At 33.3% G+C, this 21,585-nt stretch overlaps 2 protein-coding genes across 2 annotated transcripts; one reads left to right on the forward strand and one right to left on the reverse strand.

The window, feature by feature from the left end:
- The first annotated feature begins 2,307 nt into the window (after positions 1 to 2,307).
- Positions 2,308 to 15,193, forward strand: LOC148276706 (uncharacterized). Its single transcript, XM_088233861.1, has 12 exons — positions 2,308 to 2,607; positions 4,776 to 4,956; positions 5,423 to 5,559; positions 5,881 to 6,010; positions 6,998 to 7,275; positions 7,827 to 7,945; positions 8,806 to 8,931; positions 10,053 to 10,402; positions 12,164 to 12,353; positions 13,230 to 13,329; positions 13,407 to 13,487; positions 14,045 to 15,193. Exons 1-12 carry the CDS (start codon positions 2,409 to 2,411, stop codon positions 14,635 to 14,637), a joined length of 2,484 nt encoding a protein of 827 aa, XP_088089987.1. The 5' UTR covers positions 2,308 to 2,408; the 3' UTR covers positions 14,638 to 15,193.
- Positions 15,188 to 21,274, reverse strand: TTLL12 (Tubulin tyrosine ligase-like 12). Its single transcript, XM_088233862.1, has 3 exons — positions 21,146 to 21,274; positions 20,843 to 21,055; positions 15,188 to 20,217 (listed from the first exon to the last, which is right to left on the reverse strand). The coding sequence occupies exon 3, from the start codon at positions 19,358 to 19,360 to the stop codon at positions 17,510 to 17,512; it is 1,851 nt and encodes a 616-aa protein (XP_088089988.1). The 5' UTR covers positions 19,361 to 20,217; positions 20,843 to 21,055; positions 21,146 to 21,274; the 3' UTR covers positions 15,188 to 17,509.
- Positions 21,275 to 21,585: the final 311 nt, after the last annotated feature.

Genomic DNA, 21,585 nt, shown 5'->3' on the forward strand with positions numbered 1-21,585 from the left:
CGCGGACCGCCACCACCACACATGGCCGCATTGGCCTTGTGTAAACGGACAGGACTTTATGATAGTAGCGATTTGCTCGACGCGCGGGCGTCGCTCCTGTGTATTGTTTCTGTCGAAATTGGAGGCAGAATTTATTTTTTTATTATTTAACAATTCCAACACATCTCGGTATAAAACATGATATTTTTCGTGAACTCGCTTGTAATAAACGGCGTTGCGTATTCATTTTTGCTGCGCTTATGTGGAAACTGCGGCCAAATTTTCGTATTGTTCCAACGTTCTGTCCTGCGTGGTCAAGGCTGTTCACAGAGCTGGGACGAGACAATATTGTCCGATCTATATTATTGTCTACATGTAAACGATACTTTATTTATTTACAATGTTGCCTTTATAGAACAAAAGCGATCTCAGATATTTGAATATGTGGGCTGTTATTGCTCTTAAACTTTTTTATATTATTTTTGCCGTGCCTTTTACAAAAATTTATAATACTAACATAAATATTTGGCTTAATATAATAATACCTTAGTATTATTATTAGCTTTTCTGCAGTTTCTCTGGCATGTATTAGGCAGAAATTAATTACATATTTTGTTTTGTTAAAATAAGAATTTTTCCCATGGATTGGTATATTCTTTTTTTAGATAAAAAATAGCCTGATCGATTTCCGGTCTTCCAACTATCGCTATGCAAAAATACGACAATCTGTCTGTCTATGGCGATATAGCATTGTTATTTTATTTTAATATGAATTAATTTTCCACTAATAATTTTCCCAAGGGAATAATGTTTTTTCAGAGAAGAAAAGTAACCTATGACACTTCTCAGCTCTCTGGCTATTCCTGCGCAAAAAATCACATTGATCGGTTGCTCCGTTGTAACGCGAAGGAAACACAAACAAACAGACGAACACACTTTCGCATTTGGTATGGAAACATGAATACGTAATATAATTTGTTTGTTTAGTACAAGTTTACAAAATGAAAAGAATTCACAGCCAGTATTTTTGGTCAGGAGCTTTCTGTGCTATTAACATGTATCAAAGCATGTTTAGGTATTCAGTTTTTTTTAAAACTATTTTATTTTATTTGCCTACTGTTTATTTGTGGAACTGTTTCCCAAAAAAATAATAAAATAAAAGGTCTTTGTATGGTAAGTATATAAGGGCATACATATTTTTATTTTTACTCATCGTTTTATACATACTGAATTATTTCATTTAATCGTTATTGATATTTTGGTCAGTTAACAGTTAAACATAACAGAACATTGGTAAAGAATATGCAAAGAACTTTTAATAAACAAAAAAAGAAGACAGAAAAAAACTGAAATTAACAATTAATGGATCAATAAGCTGCCAGGACATAGAATTAAGAATAGAATTAATTACATGTGCCAGGACTATTTTTCTGCCAAATTGTTTAGTATGCTTCCCCATAAAATTAAGTTGACTGAAAGCAAATTTAAAAAAAGAAATCAAAATCTGTCTGAAGCAAATGATGAAGTTCAGTGGTTTTTTTTTTTATCAACAGACTATTAAACTAAGCCAAAAAAAAATGTATAGCGTATTATGGGCTGTGATTTTTTAAAGTTTTGTATTTCCGAAATTACTTTGCATGTGACGTCAGGGGTTCTCTTCTGCTTATTCTCGGTCAGTTCTGCCGATTGGTTCGTTGACGGAAATAAACCGGATATATTTAACAGCTCTCTGATCATTGGTTGATTTATATGAACTAGTGACGTCGTTCAAATTAATTCATTTTTATTTTTAAAAAAATCATGCATTTTCAAGAAACTTCGCATTTAATGCTCTAATTTTTACCGCGCGCAAGAAAACATTTTTTGTATCCAATTTCCCGTAGGGCTGAAGTTCCTCATTGGCATAGAATGTTGACATACGTATTTATGTCAATGGCATAGAAGAATTTTTTTAAATGGTGGCATGTGACACGTGAAAATAAAATATTACGTGTAACGCATCTAACAATAACTGTTTTACTATAAATAATCTAAAGGGATTGCCCAATTATTATTTTTTAAATACGTATATTTATATTTAATTTTGGGAAACTTTCTTTCAAACATTACGTCACATTCCAACATATTTATTTTGAAGGTCTCCAGAAGAGAATATCCGAGTAACATTACATTATTTTTAGAAGCGACAGAAAAACAGTGCAAATTTTTAAGTAGGTGCTAATAACAACTTTTAAAATAAATAATATTTGCCCGCTAATGACAAAATTTTATATTTAAAGTTGCCCGCCACGCGCATGCGCTGCACCGCGACATAAATCAGCTGGCGACATAAAAAAATAAATAATTACAGCTGATCGCACACGGACGCATCTCGAAACGTCAGGCCGTAGAAGTAAAAATTGAAAAGGTTCTATTTTATGTGATGCGTTATGGCTGCGAACATATCACCAGCGAACCCCGTACCTTACTTAATTCAGCGAGAAAATGGAGATCTGCATACAATTAAAAATAAACTCTTTGACGAACGCTTGCGTGTCGCAAAAAACTTATTCAAGAGAGATTTGGTTTGCCACTATGGGTGTGTAAATGCAATCGAATTTTCGGATAATGGAGAACTTCTTATTTCGGGTAAGTGTTGACATAATTTATGTGATATGAAATTTCACCTTCCTAATTTGCATGCGCATTAACACATGTGATTAAAATTACGCTAAATTTATTTATGTCAAGTCAAGTGCGCTTATCGAGTGTCTGGAGTCTGCATATTATTACGTACGTGTTATGTTATTGTTATGTTTGCGGTGATCATTGATTACTGATTAGAGAAACCATTTTGTTGTATTTAAAAACTATAATAAGAAAATGGTTGAAATATTTGTATTGTTACATTAGTTACGTAAATTATTTGACAGTGACTATTGAAAATTCTTCAAATTGGTTGGTTTGTTTCATCGACCTATGAAAATTGTTATCAGTTTTTAAATATTGACGAACAACTATAATATAATTTCTATACTGTAATGTAAACACTCGTATACGATACTCTACAAAATGTTTTTATTTGACGAAATTTCGATAGAAATGTAATTTACTTTTTTTGGGAAAAGTTGTGTATATAATAATAACGTCAATAAATAATATTTATGGAATGTTTTTATTAAATATTTTTTTGTTTTTAAAATGCAAAAGTCCATTAAAAAAACATGTATCTAATACGGATAGGTATCTCAACAGAAAGGGATATTTCTCGAGAAAAAAAAAAAATAATTAATCATTTAAGGCTAATGAGTGTCATTAGCTGGTGTAAGTGATCATTCTATATACCATTATGCCTATATTTAAACATCCATGTTCCGCCACCACAATCTGAGTTGGCTTCCCGTAAACCGGAAGTCTATCAGAACACTCCATCATTGGTTCATTCGGAAGAACTAGTGACGTCGTTCGAAGTAGCTTGTTTTTATTCAAATAATTTTTTTATACATTTTCAAGAAACTTCGCCATACAATTTAACAATTTAAAGCTCTTATTTTTACTTAAGGAAACACTTTTAGATTGAATTTCCCGTAGCACTGAATTTCCTCATTAGTAATTAGTTATAATTTTTTTTTTAGGTTACAATAAATAAAAAATACTAAATAAATAATTAACCTACAGGTAAATTGGGTTATAGTTTTTTATTTGGCTTTCTTAGATTATTTATAGACTCATATTAAAACAAGTTTTGATGGGACCCTTTGAGAGATTAATACATGAATTCAATCTAATCTAAAATTTGATTCTGGAGGTTATTATCTCGCATTATTATTCTGAGGTGTTTTTACCTCAGAGTAATAATGCGTATCCTAGAGAGGAGCCCAAGCATAGGAAAACCATTCTATGACTATTGGGTATTAAGTTAGCTACAGTTCGCAGCAAAACAATGGGCCGTACTCAGGTCGAGAATTGCCAAATGGATATTAATTTGCATTGTAATTACTTTTAAATATGTATCTGTGTATTTATCATTGCAGAGTTATTCCAATCTATTTTTCTATAATTCGCCTATATTTATTTTATAAAACTGAAAATACATGTTTGTGTTTATTTGTTTTATTTGTGAATTCATTTTATTCACAATATATTTGTTATATTTATTGATACATAAATCCCAACTCCATTGAACCAAAGTCCTGTGTTGAGTTTGTTTGTTTGTCTGTCACATCTCCGAAATGGCGAGTCGTAGCGGCCTGAAATTCGGACAAATAATTTTAGACGCTATTTCAATGTTAACGTTGCTATTTTCGAGTAAAATTTTAATCGACCTCTACTCGTTAAAAACTTAAACAAAATGGCCACCAATTGGTTGCTAGCCAACAAACCAACATCGCTTGTGCTTTATGAAACATAGTGTTAGGGCTGCTCTCTAGGTTACGCATTATTACTCTGAAGTTTTTACACTAGAATATTTCATTGTCCTTGGAATGGCATCTGAAGCATAAGACTGATCATCTCACCTTCATCGAACAAAAATAATCAAGATTAGCGATTGATGTACCAATGCAGTGCCCTATACACCATTAATTGCGAAAAGGAGAATTATGATAATTAAATCCTACATTGAATGCATGTAAAGTTATTGATTTAAATGATTTGATCCAATATTTATTAAAATGAATCTTAAATATAAGATTTATCTGATTAATGTAATAAATATTGCCACACTTCAGTTGTTGTATCAATGCTATGCTCTATGCATGATTAAATGCGGATAAGGAAGACAAGAAGATGGTTTTCAGTGTAATTGTTTTGAGCAGGTGGAGATGACCGCAGAGTCATGTTATGGAAGTTCGGGGAGACTCTGTTGGAACATAGTCAGCCTCAGTCCATGATCAGTCAGCATCTTTCCAACGTGTTCTGTCTCGCCATCACTTCCGACAATGCCAGGATATACTCCGGAGGAAATGATGACCAAGTCATTGTACATGACACAGAATCGTATGTTTTTTTTATTTATAATTTATCTTTTTTCTGAAACAACCAATAGCTTTAAAAAATATTTAAAAAATATTCTGTTAATTTGGATATTTTTCAACAGTAGATATTTAATTTAAAACCATAAAATGTTTATGGTTTGACAGCGATAGCCAACCTACTCGAAAATCTCTCAAATAGAAGGCCTTGATTTATTGGGATCTCACATATTGTAGGAGTATATATTATGTACTTAACAAATAAGTATCAATTATTAGGACTAAATAATTGGCAGTTTCTAGTTCTCTAATTTTATATGGGAATATTGATCCTTTACAATGGACAGTCCCAACAGTAATTTGTATGTATAATAAAATAATGTCATGTTGAAATCTTCGATTACTCAGTTATTAATTTTAATAATAATGCTCCATAATCCATATTTGCGACTTGCAAAATTATTTATTATGTAACTAAATTGTATTTGCAGGAGGAGAATAGTGGAACTGCTTCCTCACCAGAAAGCGGTGTGTGGAGTATCAGTGGACCCGTATAACTCCCAGATTATTGCCACAGCAGGGAATGATGGACGACTTCTTGTTTTTGACACCAGACAATCGGTTGATGGTTAGACTATTAACTGCTTATTTATTTGCATAAGAATGGTAAATCTATGTGTTAAGAAAATCGTGAAGTATTAGATTCTCTATCCCCAGCTCTGTTGAAAAATAGTTTTTTTTTTTAATCTAGGTCAAATTTTTTCCATAGAAATACCTTTCTTACATAAAAAATATTTGGTTTATAAAGTTAGATAATTACGGAATTTCTGGTTAATAAAGTTGCATGATTACAGAATCTCTGGTTAATGAAGTTGGATGAATACAGAGTCTTTGTTTTGTGAAGTTGGATGATTACAAAATATTTGGTTAATGAGTTGGATGATTACAGAATCTCTGGTGCTATCACGCAGCAGGAGAGCTTTTCACGGAGTGGTATTCCACCCTTCCCAGTCGGGCTGCCTGGCTGCTGCCAGTGCCCAGGATGGGACAACCTTGTGGGACCTCAGGAAACCAAAGCAGTATGTCCAATTTGCATCATAGTTTAATTCACTACCAGTTACGCAACTGATTCTACTAGAAAAGATTCTATATTACTATACTATTCTGTAAGAAAGATTCTTACAACTTTGTCACTAGTCAACATTTGTTTTATGATCTGATGTTTCCAAATATTTAAATTTTAATGTTTTGTATGTTTTATTTTTTTTCAATATATTTCATAATGATGAATTTATGTATATTATAACCTATTAGTATTTATAAATTTATTATCATGGTTACAACTTATTATTATTTATTATTTCTTGATTTTAAGAAGTTTTCTTGATTCATCATCATCATTCTTTTTCCACACCTAATGGCGCATAGGGAACTGCTTTGGTACAGCAATTGCAGCATATCTTGATAATTTTTGTTTCATTTTATTTTATTTTTGCACCACAACAGGCCAGGAGGCCTAATTACAGCGGTGAATTACATCACAGAACACCCAGGCTTGAGAAAAATCACATTTAATTTTTGTGTTCTCACCGGGAATCGAACCCGGAACCTTCCGTCTGTGAGTCAAGCGTCTTGACCACTACACCATGGAGGCCAACATAAAGGTTAAATAGTCAATCTTATGCTTCAGGTACCAGTCCTGGGACTATGAAACATCCTAGTGTGAAAACACCCTTTTAAATAAATATTTCATGTCAACCATGTCCGGAATCGAACCTGAGACCTCTTGCATGGTAGGCAAACGTGCTGACCATTACACAACAAGACTGACTTTTCTGAAAGAAGGTGAAAGATGTGTAACCGTTTTATTTTACAAATATTGACATATGTATATTGATATCTTTTACTGTTTGTGACCCAAATCTAAATAAATAAATAATAATTTCTTCATTCAAATGACAGAGAGAGATGCTATTTTATACGGTGGAAAATATTTAATCATAATCTCAAATACAGAAAACAAAAAAAACATATATACATACATAAATTTCAACTTTCTTTTCTAGTCCAGTGATTCGCTACGGGGGTGCAAACGGTGTCTCTCACAATTGCATGTCTGTCCGCTTCAATTCGCGAGGGACACAGATCCTGGCGCTCCGCCGGCGCTTGCCCCCCGTCCTGTACAACACGGGGGCCCCTGAGCCCTGCGCACACTTCTACCACCCGGACTACTACAACTCTTGCACAATGAAGAGCTGCTGCTTCGCGGGCGATAGGGACCAGTTTGTGCTGAGCGGCTCCGACGACTTCAATCTCTATATGTGGAGGATACCGGAGGAAGAAGGTGCATCAATGCTCTAAATAATCTTAGATTTTTTTACAGAATCAAATTTTGTATACGTAGTTATAAAATGGGTTATTTTATAATCAGAAAGTTTTAAAAATGTTTTTTTACAGTCCTATCAACTTAGCACATTTGCGCTTATAAGGTGCCAGCTATAGCCATGGAAATCATATATCTTATTTAGGAAATGACAATTCTAGCCTTTAAACCAAAATACATTAATAGTGGAAACATAACTATAGCCTACATGAAACTAAAGTAGTTTAATGGTAGGAGGAGATATTGTGTCTATAAAAAACAGTCTGCAACAAAAGTGTCCCAGTGTGTTAGTCAAATAATATTTACTTAAAACCCTCAACTTCTGTTCAATGGGAAGTAATTTTTTTTTTAAACGATATGGTGTATCCATATGAGTGAATGCTATTAGAAAAAAGTGTCCACGAACAAATTAACTAACCATTACAACATGAAACAGATAGTAAAATGAAGGAATAATTTGTTGCATAAAGTAGAGTATATTTTTTTTAACCTTGTGTTTTGCTTTATTACAGGAGTTTGGGTGGATGAAACTCACATGGTGCTCTATGGACACAGATCTATTGTCAACCAAGTGAGGTACAATCCACAATACTGTGTCATAGTGTCATCAGGGGTTGAAAAAATTATTAAGGTAATATATTACACATGTATTATAATATGTAAATTCATCACGAAAAAATTCTTAAAGTACCTTGCATATAAGTCCCAAATTTCTTACCTATATTCGAAACGTGAGAAACTTCCAACCCTTTTTCTTTTTAATTCTCTGTCAAACTGAGGTGTTGTTTTCTTCATATTATATAATATTAAACTATAAAGTAAATAGCAATATCCCCAATAAATAATAAAAAAATAAATAAAAAATATCCTTAATAAGATGCAAATAAATACGGGATCGAGAACACTTAAACATCGGGATATATTTAAACTGCCTTAATTTAGAAGCAACACCTTTGGCCTACATGTGTCAGGAATATAACATACGAGAGAATACTAAGAAACCGTAATTATATTTTTTTAAATTATTTGATTAATTATTTAACAAAAAAACTTTAAAGTACTCTCTCCATATGGAGCTAATGTATTTGTCCAATCTTCTATTCCATTGTTGGAAACATTTTTCGTCTTCCATGATGCTCGACAGTGTCTCCATCGTTTTTTCCCAACACAGCAACGCCTACTACACACTATAGTGGTAGCACATTATTACTCTAAGATTATAACGCATATAGAGCCTTTTTCTTAGTGTAATAAATACCCCAAAGCTGCTTTAAAAAAGTTATTCTATGCAGTATCTATTAAATTTTAATTTAAATAAAATAATTTACTTTTTCATTCATTGAAATAATTTGTATCACAGTTTAATTCAGTACCTGTTACGCAACTGATTCTTACTAGAAAAGATTATATATTACTATAAGAAAGATTCTACTCGAAGGATGTTCAAAGTTCATTACAACTTTGTCACTAGTCAACATTTTTATGTTCCAGACTTGGTCACCAATAGGAATTCCCGGATCACTGGGAGATCTTCTAGAAGAACAAGTGGGGAATGAGAATCCTCGAGCTGTGTTCTCCCACGAGGAATACGTTTCTTTAGTTTATAGTACGGGACAGGTGTGTATTCAAATTGATTTAATACATCACGTATTTATCAGTAATGAGGTCAACCCTTATTTACCAGATGTCAGTATTTTTATTTTTTAACATTCTGCAGTCAATCTATAAAAAATTCTGGTACATATTTCGTTCATGTTGGAAAAAATGACTCGTGCATGGGCGATTACTATTTAATAGACTTTTTGTACATTTGGCGGGCTTTGTGCCAAATGGGAATTCCTTCCAACCTTCCAACAATAATATATAAGTGTTGTGTTATTTATTCATGTTTCAAAATGTATCTGAATAAAACAAAATAGGTTACCTAGCAATATGTATTGTGTATTTAAATAAATCAATTTGATACTAGTCTTCAAAAGGAAAGAGGGGGTAAAAAGAGTGTTTAAGTAGTACAGTCGAACTCTGTTTATCTGAACTTCAGTCATCCGGATTGCCAAATATCCAGATCGTTATCAGGAAATAAAAAATATATAAGTTTTAATTTATCTGTGCAGTTAACTTTGCTGGACATGTTCAAATCATTTTCTAATGTGGTTTGAATTCGAAATTTTCATTACCTTCTTCCATATCCCCTCTTTCCCACCTGCTGACAAGCCTCTAGAATAGAGGCTTAGCGGGTTAAAAAATAATAATTCAAAAGCAATAAAATCTGGCATTCAATAATCTAGATTTTTGGAGTTTTACTGTAGATAACAAATGTTTCTCCAAACATAATTTAAACTAAGTTGCTGTAGAAACATCTGCAAACAAGCGTTGAAGTTATTAAATAAATCGAATTTCCTCAACTGTTTATAAGATGCCATTGATTATGAGACACCCTTATGTTTAGAAACAAAAAGAACTAATACCTTTTTTTTTAAATCGTACAATCATAATAAAATAATTTACAAATAGGCGTATTATTTGTGTACTGTCACCATCAGAGTCTAAAATATCTTCATATTCTGTGTCGGTTTTTCGTCAGAAGCATCATAATGTAATATTCTTGCCGACTTTATAAATCGTAATAAGTGACAAAATTGTTATTAAAATTTAAATGTGCTTAGACAGCTGCTACTGTCCAAGCACTTTTGAATTTAAAATTATGTTTATACTATATAGTTTTTATTATTCCACAGTACATATCCCACAACTACACAGACCAGTCCACTAGCGAAGACCCTCGCATGATGGCCTTCTTCGACTCCCTGGTGCAGCGGGAGATCGAGGGCTGGTCAGCCGAGGACACGGACTCTCCTAGCGGAGGGGACACGGCTGGAGCGGGCGTCGGGATGACCACACGCCTGACCTCACGCAGGAAGGAAGAGGAAGATGACGATGACAGCGACCAGCTGCTGGTGGACTTCCTACCCCTCCCTCCCAAGAGGGCCAGCTCCGGGAGGAACCGGTATCAGAATAGAATCGCCAGACTGATAGCGACGAGGCAGTCCAAACTACTGCACCTTGCAAGAAAGAGAGCTGGACCAAGGTATACAAAAGAACGGCATTTGAAGTGAGAATTAAGATTTTTTAGTCAGAAAAAATGAAGAAATTCAGTGTTTTTTTTATTTATTAGTCTGTTAAACTAAGCCAAAAAATTAAAAAAATATTTTTATGCATTGTATTATTAGTGCTATGATATTTTTAAGTTTTAGAGACATCACAAGGTTTCTTTGGTGAGTTTTGCTGAGTCTGTAAACCGGAAATCTATCATAACACTCTAAAGTAGAAGAACTGGTAATGTCTTTCAAAGTAGTTAATTTTTTTCATACATTTACAAGAAACTTCACTGTGAAATTTAATGCTCCAATTTTTACCACGAGTAAGAAAACTTTTTTTATATTAGGATATATAAATAGGTTTCCCGTAGCACTGAACTTCTCGTTGTAATTGAAAAATAGGAATCTGCATAGTTGTGGTAAAACAGATACATGAGGCTCTTTGTTCAATTCCTGGCAAGGTTGATAGCATTTTTTAAATCTTTGCTCAATATATCCCACATCTGATAAAATAGTCATAACTCCAAAAATCCAAAAAACCTTCAAATGCTCAAAAAAATATATAATTCTACCCATTAGTATTACACACACTCACACTTATTTGAGCACAGCCATTCTCAAACAGTGTCATATTTTAACTTTTTTTTATGACAAACAAGATTTCTTTAAGCATTTTTGAAGACAAATCTAAATTTGTATATAATATGAGACATTGTCATTTCTTTAAAGGGTAAAAAGAAATACACAAAAACTCAATGAAATTTATATGATTTTAAGATGTTATTATTTAGTTTTTAAGCCCTCCTGGGCTGGTATTCCGAACGCGTTTACAGCGCGCTATAATGCGTATTTAGTACGTAAAAACGCGCTATACCGCGCTATAATTTCGTTTGGAATACCAGCCCTTGAAATTCTGCTTTTTTGAGTTATGACTATTTTATTGGATGTGTGATATTTTCACATACCAAATAAAGGCCTGAACAGATATAAACCGGGGTTGCTATTCTGAATCTTCTCGCGAGGGTAGAGAGCAGTTCATTTGTAAATTTTAATATTTTGCCTGCAACTACGCTTCAATACGGCCCTACTTATGATTAAATGTCAAATTATGTCAAATAAATGCGAACACATCAAACCAAACATTATGATTTTCATTTAGAACATTATTGTGACCTTAAGCATTACCCAAAACACTTGATTAGGTTGAATTGACCAAATCGTATTAGTTTTTTCCATTTTTTAAACAGTTTTACAATTTCAAACTATTAAATGATTATAAAATTGTTTATTTTACATAATTTGACATTAAATCATCAGTGTTGCCATATATGAAGCAAAGTGTAGTCGCATGCCAAAAATAAAAATCCACAAAAGAACCACTCTACCTCCGCGAGAGGATTTAGAATAGCGGGTGCTTCAGGGGTCTGAAGTTGCATACATGAAATAATTACGATATGCTGCATTTGAAGTACTCTGTACATTATTGGCACATTCGCCCACAATGCTTAAGGTCCTGAAATCGATTTCTGGCAGGGTCAATATGAAATATTAGTTTAAAAGGTGGTATTACTTTCCAATATTTATTTGTCACCGTGAGAATTATTTGATTGCGATATGCTACATTCGATGTACCAATGCACGGCTCTATGCACCATCAGGTGCAGATAAGGGTAAGATAATGATGATGCATCATGAGGTGCAGATAAGGGAACAAGAAAGATGATAATGACTTTGTTTATTTCTATTTTCAGCGCCAGAAGAATGAACAAAGCTCCACAAGCGTCGACTTCCACCAGTAGCGTGGGACGTGTGCGCTGTACGCGCTCCTCTGCGCGAAGAACCCCTTTCCGTAGAACCTTCTCGCCCCCCGGACTCCAAACCTCCAGCGAAGAGGACTCAGATCCCCCTCCACAACACACACAGCACAGACTGGCTAGCAAGGTAATATAATTATTATTTAGAAATCATATTTAGATATATGCCCGGAGAGCGAATTGGCGATGAACGGAAGTCAAAAGTGACGGTATTTGAAAGGGGACGTGAGGTTACTGAGTGCATAATAAATGTAAACAAAGAATGTCTTGAACAAGTAAAAGAAGTGTACTTGGGAAGCACATTTTCAAGAGATGAAGATTAGAAAAAGATGTCAAAAAGAGAGTGAATGCAGGCAGCCAAATGATTGGCGCACTAAACACAGTAATTGCTAATAAAAATATGTTAATCGAAGCTAAACTGGCAGTGCACAACAGTTTCCCAACACTTATATCTGGAAGTGAAACATGGAACTGGCAGAGAAAAGATGAAAGCAGAGTGAACATGGTCTAAATGCAATCTCGTAGATAAACATGTAGGACATCAATGTGTGACAGGCTTACGAATGATAAAATCAGGCGAGAGTACAAATCTGAGACAGGTATAATTGATAAGATTAAAAAAAGGTCACTAAGACGATTCGGTAATGTAGAACGAATGGATGACAAAAGAATGTTTAAACAGATATATATGGCGAGACGAATGGTAACTTAGGACGAGGATAACGAACAAAGACATGGCATGATCATTTGATCATATAAACCAAAATCTTTAGTCTACTCATGTCAAAAGCACACAACCGAAGATGTATGGATGTGGAAGAAGCTAGGAATATATGTCCTGGATAGACGTGTGTGGCGGTCCATCCTCTCTTCCTACCCTTATGAGAAAATGGCTTGATAGTAGTATTTGCTATTTTATCGATTTTTATAGTTGGTATGTTACCTATCATGCATTGTCTGCCTCGTAAAAAACATTAATTTGATAAAAATACTGAACTTTCAGATGTCTAGATCAAATAGAAGAAGAATGCACATGCCGAGGAGTCACGATAGGAAAAATAAATCCCTGACATATCGAGGAAAATTACGCTCTGGCAGAAAGGGTAATTTCATCAAATATATAATTGTCTAGTAAGAGTTACTGTTCAACAAAGCTTTAATATGTTATATGATTATACAGGTAGCCATAGATTAATCAGCACTCACATGGATGATTCAACCTTCAGTGATGACAGTTTAGCAGTTCCTAGTACCAGCACAGGTATAGTATTCCATAAATATTTACTTACGTAGGTTAATATCAAATTGTTGTAAGCCAAATTTTACTGATTCCAAATTAAAGACATTGTGCTGTATCAATCTTCTTATACGGGTGACATTTACAGCATTTATCATCTCATTTGAATATTAAATATGATTTTTTTTAATATTTTGAATGAATCTGTAAGATTAATAATTTTTTTGTAAAAATAATCTCTCTCCTTCTGACACATATTGTGTCATTAATTTTTAAATACTGAGTTCCTGCTTAGGTTTTTTTGTAAGCATATTGTGGCATAGGAGGAATCGAACCTTTTCTTCTAATTCACGTAACAGGGGTATGATTTTTCTTTTTTTATTGAAATTCATTTTTATGAAACAAAATGTATTTTTATAAATTGATTTTTAAATAGATAGATAAATTAAAATAAAATTCACAGCCAGTGGATTTCTGTAATTTTCTTTCTCATACTGCTAGCGAATAAAGCGAAAACTGTACCTAATTAATTGTACAATTTTGCTGGAGATAAACATTTTACGTGATCATTTATTTTCCAGGAATTAGAAGTAATCACAGTGCACCATTGTTTCGTATTGCTGAAGCAGATTCAGATGACGATCAATCTGCAGGAAGTCGTTCAAAAACGCCTCCCTCTTCCAGCGGTCCCGAACCAGCAGACGCTCCTCTCGTCAGTATTATTCCAACACCCCTCAACGGATCTCGCGACGATCTCAAACTCAACATTCCCCTTAGAAACAACCAAACTGACAGATACCAAAGCCAGAGATTCGGGAACGAAAACAGCAGTCACCAATCCAACTTGCAAGAGTGGCAGCGTAACAACAGATTGACATCGTACACTCCAACTTTAGCTAGACTTAGGAATGAAACTAATGAAAGTGAGGTTGAAAGTAGCTGTAGCACAGCTGAAGAAATTCCCACGCCGGTGAAAAGAAAAATTTCCCACACAGAAGCCGCGACACCCGACAGTGGAATTCACACAGGACCGAGCGGTAGCTCGGGTCGCAGAACCAGAGACAATCAAGACAACTCGGATGACCCCGATTGGGGCGTATCCAAGTACAGAATGCGAGTGAAAATGGCACGAAGAAACTACAGAACACATATAGGTGATTCAGATTCAACTTAAGTTAGTTGAGTATTCGTAATAATTGTGCAATTTATACCTGGCCAACAAGCTGGACTTGTGGACAATATGCCAGTTTCAAGACATATAAAAATTTTATATTCGATAATCACGAGTACCTATCATTTGTATATATTGTTTTATAAATCATTTTCGATTTAAGGATATCTTTATGTTAATATATATACATACATTTATTCTTCCCTTATAAGTTGTGTTTACCGTGCCAAAAACAAAATTAATTAAATGTTTTTGCGCAACATTGTATGTATGAGATGAAAACTAACATTTACAACTCATGTGACTGAACTTTTGGAAAAAAAAACGCAATAATATCTATCACCTATAAATATAAATACTTCAGTTTTTTTTAATTCTACAATGTGTTAATGCATTTGAATAATTCATAAGTCAGAAAAAATAATGTGGCTAAGGTCTGAATGTTCTGCACATTCCCAATGATACAGGATCAGTATTTGTTTAATAACAGTTGATATTCTGGGTGTTTTTAGTTTAAGTTTAATAAATTATATGATTGAATAAAAGTCATTCATCGAAATATAATGGTCTTTTTATTTCTTTACTTTTTTGGTAAAAATTAATCATTTTATGAAACTGGTCGATTACTATGGAACAGACTGAAGAATACAATTTTAATAATTTTTGGCATTGGCAAACATTCTAACTACATAATAATAATGTTTGGATAATTTATATAGCGCCATTTTTGTGAAAATCACCTCAAGGGCGCTGTACAATAAATAAATATCCCAACACGTCTTGCTGCTACAGAGCGCATGGACGGTTGGGATTCTAGTTCCTCGTCTCCAATTATGATATATATGAGCTAGATAACAGAACGTCTTGCAGCTACAGAGCGCATGGACAATAAGAAATCTAGCCCCTATTTACATTTTTATTTTCAATTTTTTTATTTGACAATGAAGTTTAGAGTTTAAGTGATATTTTAAAAACGAAATAAAAAGCAAATTTATCAAATTAGAATTTAGATAACAACAAGTCTTGCAGCTACTGAGCGTATGGACGGTTGAAATTCTAGACCCCATTTACTAAATTTAGGTATTTGATAGTTGATAACATTTACATAATATGATAGCTAACATCACAAAAAGTCTTGCAGCTTCAAAACGCATTGACAAATGGAATTTCAACAACATAAGAATGATTTTAAAAAGTTAATAATAAAAAATAATTTTAAGAAACGCAATAATAATACATTGAGCAAAGAACTAGTAAGTATGGCAATTAAGTTAACATGTAACAGCACAAAAAGTAAAATATAAAAAACTAAACAAAGATACCATTCCTTAACTTATTATAAAGGTTAACAAGACGAAAGACGATACTCAAACTTGTCCCTGTTTTATTTTGGTGTGCAGTAAACAGGATCTATTGTCTTTTTCCTAGTAAATAACTGTAAAAACACTTGGTTCACATTTGGCTGTTCCCTGGGAGATGATAGTAGAAACGCATCTGTGTGCATAGTGTGGGTACCAAGGAATATATCCGCTTCTTTTTAATTTTGTTTGTTATTACTAAACGCATGTTTCCCGCCTAAAATTTCTGACTATACATATTGCACCACCGATAAAATAGTCATAACTGAAAAAAAACTGATTTTGAATTAACTTCTGAGGAAAATTTTTATGACGTACTTTTAAAAATGTTTTAATGAATTTTTGGAAAATTGCTTTTTTTCTAAACATATTTGACTGATGAAGCAATATGCACCAGACGCAGACTATGGAAGCGGCTGGGTACGGGTTTGTAGGAGGGATGCTAGCCTGAGACCTTATACTATGTCTGAGACATTAAGGATTGACTAATTCAAATTTTAATAATTATTTTTTTCATATTAAAAAATAAGTTTTTGAAGAAAAAAAAATATTTTAAAAAGTTAATACGGGGAATATTCCTCTGAAGTATATAAAAAAGTTTGTATTCTAATGTAAACAATCAACATTCGTTTTTGGAGGATCCCAATTGGATTATTTCCTTAAATTCCTTATAATTTGGACCTATTTATTTATTTTCACTAGATTTTGGGGAAAAATAATATTACCTCTAGTTTAATATATTTTAAAAAGGTATTTCTAACAGTGCGCCCCTGTAACTAAAAGCTTTGCAATTGCGCCGCTAGGCATAGTTTGACGTTTACAAAAAATAATATTTACATTTGAACATCAATTGTTTTAAACTTTGTCAATAATTAATGAACAAATATTTACCAATGAAAAATTTCAACAAAAGTTTAGACAATCCTTTTTACAATATTCTTCTGAAAGGTTTCTTAACACTTTCATGAAACAAGAAGGGCATTTTGGTATCGATTCTCAATGTCACGCCTGGCTGACGGCCAAAGAATGACTAAATACGCATTAGGCATGACTGAGTGTTTGAAAATGAGTTAAGTGTTATCATTTTTGAGGGGTTAGGGCATGTCGTAATATGTAAATGGTTTGTAGGTTCTCCTGGAAATTCAGCTTCTTTGAGTTGTGACTTAAATTTTATGAAAGTGCATCCCATAATATACCATAAAGAGATTAATTTTTATTTTTCACAAACATAAGTGAAATCTTTCGGAATCAATTTATGAAAATTATAAGTCGAATGGATATTTAAAGTAATTTCATTGACAACTCCGAAAGGCTCTTTTCATTTGTTTTTTAAATCAAAAAGAGTAGGGAGTAGACACTGCTTAAATGCCTGATTAAATATTTTTGTAAAATTGAAAATAAAATCATAAATTGGCCTGAAAGGTATTCAAGTACTAAGAAGTAATTCAATTTTCGGCAATCACAATTGAAAATCACTATCCAATAAAAAAATATATTTAATCTTTATTCAAAATATTTTAGAGTTGAATGCATGTTTCTGGTTTTTCATCCAAGAAAAACAATGCAAAAATATCATTATAAAAGTCCGGGTAGTACTGGCATGCTCGGTTACAATCTGGCATCCAATTAACTTCGAGAAGCTTCGGTTGAATTATGTCATCTCCTTTATTGTCTTTCTCCCACGCCAGCATTATGTCTGCAGCATATAATGCTCGTGACTGGCGATTGGCAGCTATCCCACAAGGTGGAGGCTTTTCAACAGCGCATTCAAATAGTTCTTTGATCATGTTCAATATGGTTCTCTCCACTCTATCCCAAGAGTGATCCGGAAACTGTTTCGACCACTCTACAATATAATCTGCACAAAGCATTTTACACAAATTCGCCGGGCTGTTGTAATTCATCACTGTGAAATGCTGTTCGTATTCGTCGAAATTATCCAATGCAAAAGGTTTATTCGCAAATCTCAAAAAGAAATGTTTGTAAATGTACACGTCGAGAGGCTTCGCACTCTTAAGTAAAATAACATATCTAATATCAAATTTTACTTTGCCGCCGCACTCAGGTCTGAAGAATAAAATGGGTTTTTCTATATATTTCTGTATAATCTTAGGCCCTGTTGGTGGAAGCCTAACTATAAAATCCAAATTGTTTGTAATGTGGGTGTCCAGACTTCTAGCCAAGTTAAACGGTTTACATATCCAATAGTTATCCAAATCTCTCAATTCTCTCTGGTGGTAATAAGCTACAAATTTAACAAGCTCCGTTTTCAAATTAAAAGTGGTCGGTAACCAGCTCGGATACGTTTGAAGCGTTTTATTATTTGTTTGTTCTTTCGCTTTTCTTCTTCCGACAATGCTGAGCAGGTCTTTTATTGTCAGTACATTCTCATAGGGGAATTGATTCACATATTTTTGTGGTGCCAATTCACTCAATTCTTTGTATGATTTAAAATGATTAACGAACCAAAGAACGTCGGCGGGACCTTCCTCTTCTACAATTTCAAATTCGGGGCGAGTCAAGTTTTCGTTGATTCTCTCATATTGAGAAAAAACTTTTATCTTTTTGATTGGATCCCTGGGTTCTACATCGTTTTCGTTTGTAGGTAATGTTTCTTCAATGTGACCACTAGAAAAATAATTGGGGCTCGGCTCGGACTGCGAATAATCCACATCGAAATTATCGTACTCTTGCCAAGGAATCAACATCGCATTTCTGTACTCGGAGTCATAGCTCCCTTCTATATAATTTCTAAATACAGTGCCATCTTCTTGTACATCTTCTATTGGGAAGAGGAGAGTGTATGTCACTTGTTCAGGCATATGAATAAATGGAACCATCCTGAAATTAGGCTCGTCCGAGTGCTGTATGGCCGATCCCAGCTCGTCCATTATATACCAAATAGGTACTCTATCTTCCGCTGAGATATCTCTGGTATTGATTGCGTAGGATTGGGCGTACTTCCAGATCTTATTAAAAATAATCTCTTCTTTTTCAGTCCTATCACCCTCACTGTCGATTCCCATCAAACCGCACATTCTCTCCATCAACCCGGGAACTTCCCTTAACTGGCGCCGAGCCTGATGAGTTCTGAATGTCCAGGCATGATCTATCAGATAAATATGAGTTGGGTCGTCTTTCTTCAATCCTCCATGGCGTGACATCTGCACGCTCCAAGTCGGATCATAAGTTTCCTTTTTAGTATCTTCGTAATCTATCAAAAGCAGCGAAAACGTTTCACCGGCATCGAAAATTTGGTCATTTAGTTTTTTACAAAGTATAGGCCAAAAATGAGACGGCACGCCCGAAAGTTCTAATTGTGGTTGATGTACAGACAAAAACGAATTTAAAACCGGAATACCATCCATTTTTACGAAACTCAATTCAAAATATATTTTGTATTAAAACTGATGGTGTTGCTGTCACACAAACACCAAGGGAAACAACCCAAAACTTAACCTCAAATTTAATATTATGTCAAAAGCCATATGTTGGATCCATAGACAATAAACTAAATATGTACAAAAAAACATTAGAGCTAGTAAATCGTAAACAGCGCAAGACCCAAAAAAAATCGATTTCAATATCGAAAATAAAAACACCGTAATAAAGTTTTTCGCAAAACAAAAATTTATTAATATGATAAATCAATATTTATTTTATTACTCTAATGTTATCGAAAAACAACTTTTACGACAAAACACAAGATTAGACGATATTTTGTTCTGAGAGTATAACATAATATTATGGAGTTTAATTTTTTAGTGAAATCGTAACAATATGGTTATTGACTTTTTTCATACTAGTCACCGGTGGACTATTGAATACGTCGGTATAGTAATAACAACTAGAATAAAAAAACTAGACATTTTTATTGAGAAAATTTTACCAACATACCTTGTTGAAAAAACAAATTTATGTAAAAATATAAATGAAGAAATTATTTTACATCCATTTAATATATTTTGAAATACAAAAGCTTACCTAGGTTTGCAACCCTTCAATATGTCGTATAACAAAACCTAGATTTTATAAATATTTTTTTCAAGACAAATATGAATAATTTTTCTTTTTTTTATTAAAGTACTGCTTTTAAAATAGGATATTTGTTTATGTTGCAGACTTAAAGGCACAGTTTCAAGAAAAATATCACTAAGCAACTGTCAAGATAATTTAATTTTTTTATTCAAAGGGTCAGCATCATCGTCTTCACTGTCTTCTCCGCCTAAAAATAAGTATTATACAATAATCATTTTCATTGCCGATGTAATATTTATGTATTTATTCAACGGCTAATACCTTTTAAGAAAAAAAAAATAATCACTAAACGAAACACAACAAATAAACAATATGTATAAACAAACATAAAATCTCGAAACAGTGGCAAATATAGATTTATATGACAAAATAAATAGTAAATTATATTATTTACTAAAGTGGTAGAGAACTCATTATTTGCATATTCACAAATTTTATATATTTTGTTAAACCAGAAGTTGTGTTTATATTAATTTATTTTATTTACATTACTTTACTTCAAATAATTATTTCACATTTCATCACAATTTCCAGATCTCCACCCAGTGATGCATAGGGAAATACGCTACATTGGTGCTCCTAAATTAGTTTTGATGAACTCAAAGTTTCCTATTTTCAAACATGGTTATTTATGACTTAAAGAAAATAGCCCCAAAATTTAAATATTTGCGTAAAACAATTTCCATAAAAACAATGTATAGCAGTGGGTCACGGTATTGAATAATTTGATGCGTTAATATTTAATACTGATGCCATACTAAAATTCAATAAAACTAAATAATTTATTGTATTTTACTTAAGTTAAATATTACCATTATCGACCGGTCCAGTTTCCATATTCTCACTATTGCTCATATTGTCAATTATGTCAGTTAATGCTTTGTTAGTTCTTTGTTGTACATCTTTAATCGCATCGAGGATATTAGATTTCGATGATATTTCTACAACTTTAACGGAGTTTTTTAAAATTGTTACGTTCACACCTTCCATTGTTTACACGGGATTTGAGGTTATATTCGGAATCCCTGAGGAAAAAACAAATAAAGTTCACCATAATGAAGTTTATTTTGAAAAATTAAAACACCTTAATTAATAATTATAAAAATATGACTTACTTGAAATACAATTAATTTATTTCGTTAGAGCTAATTTGACAGATATCAGATTGCATAGACACATTCACAGAACATGGACCCAGCATGGACCAACACGGACTCATGGACATATAACGTTGCAGAGAAACGTAGAATATTAAATGGACATAGACAATAAATTAAATACAGAGTTGAGCGATACTGATTCAAGCTATACATAGGGGAACCCGGGGTGGAAAGGGGTACCAGGGCGGAACGGGAAAAGGGCAGGAAATTCGCTACGTACTACGGAATTGGGTGAACTTCGCGCACAACAGCCAATTCACTGCTCTGCGCTGTACGATATGGTTATTGTCCGTGTCGGAGTGCTCTTAGTTTGAAATTCATCGAATGCTAGAAAAAAGCTTGAAAGTTCTAATATTTGCTCTGTTACACCGAAGTACACTAATATTTATTTTTTA

Source organism: Micrasema longulum, unplaced genomic scaffold (assembly GCF_059751315.1).
Source record: "Micrasema longulum isolate JH-2025_06_02 unplaced genomic scaffold, ASM5975131v1 h1tg001159l, whole genome shotgun sequence".
Lineage (NCBI taxonomy): Eukaryota > Metazoa > Arthropoda > Insecta > Trichoptera > Brachycentridae > Micrasema > Micrasema longulum.

What these genes read in the sequence shown, in the direction of transcription:
- TTLL12 (XM_088233862.1), bottom strand. Translation starts at nt 19,360, where the DNA reads ATGGATGGTATTCCGGTTTTAAATTCGTTTTTGTCTGTACATCAACCA.
- LOC148276706 (XM_088233861.1), top strand. Translation starts at nt 2,409, where the DNA reads ATGGCTGCGAACATATCACCAGCGAACCCCGTACCTTACTTAATTCAG. An exon ending in AGCACAGACTGGCTAGCAAG is followed by an intron (nt 12,354 to 13,229) that starts GTAATATAATTA and finishes CTGAACTTTCAG; the next exon opens with ATGTCTAGATCAAATAGAAG. An exon ending in AGTTCCTAGTACCAGCACAG is followed by an intron (nt 13,488 to 14,044) that starts GTATAGTATTCC and finishes TTTATTTTCCAG; the next exon opens with GAATTAGAAGTAATCACAGT.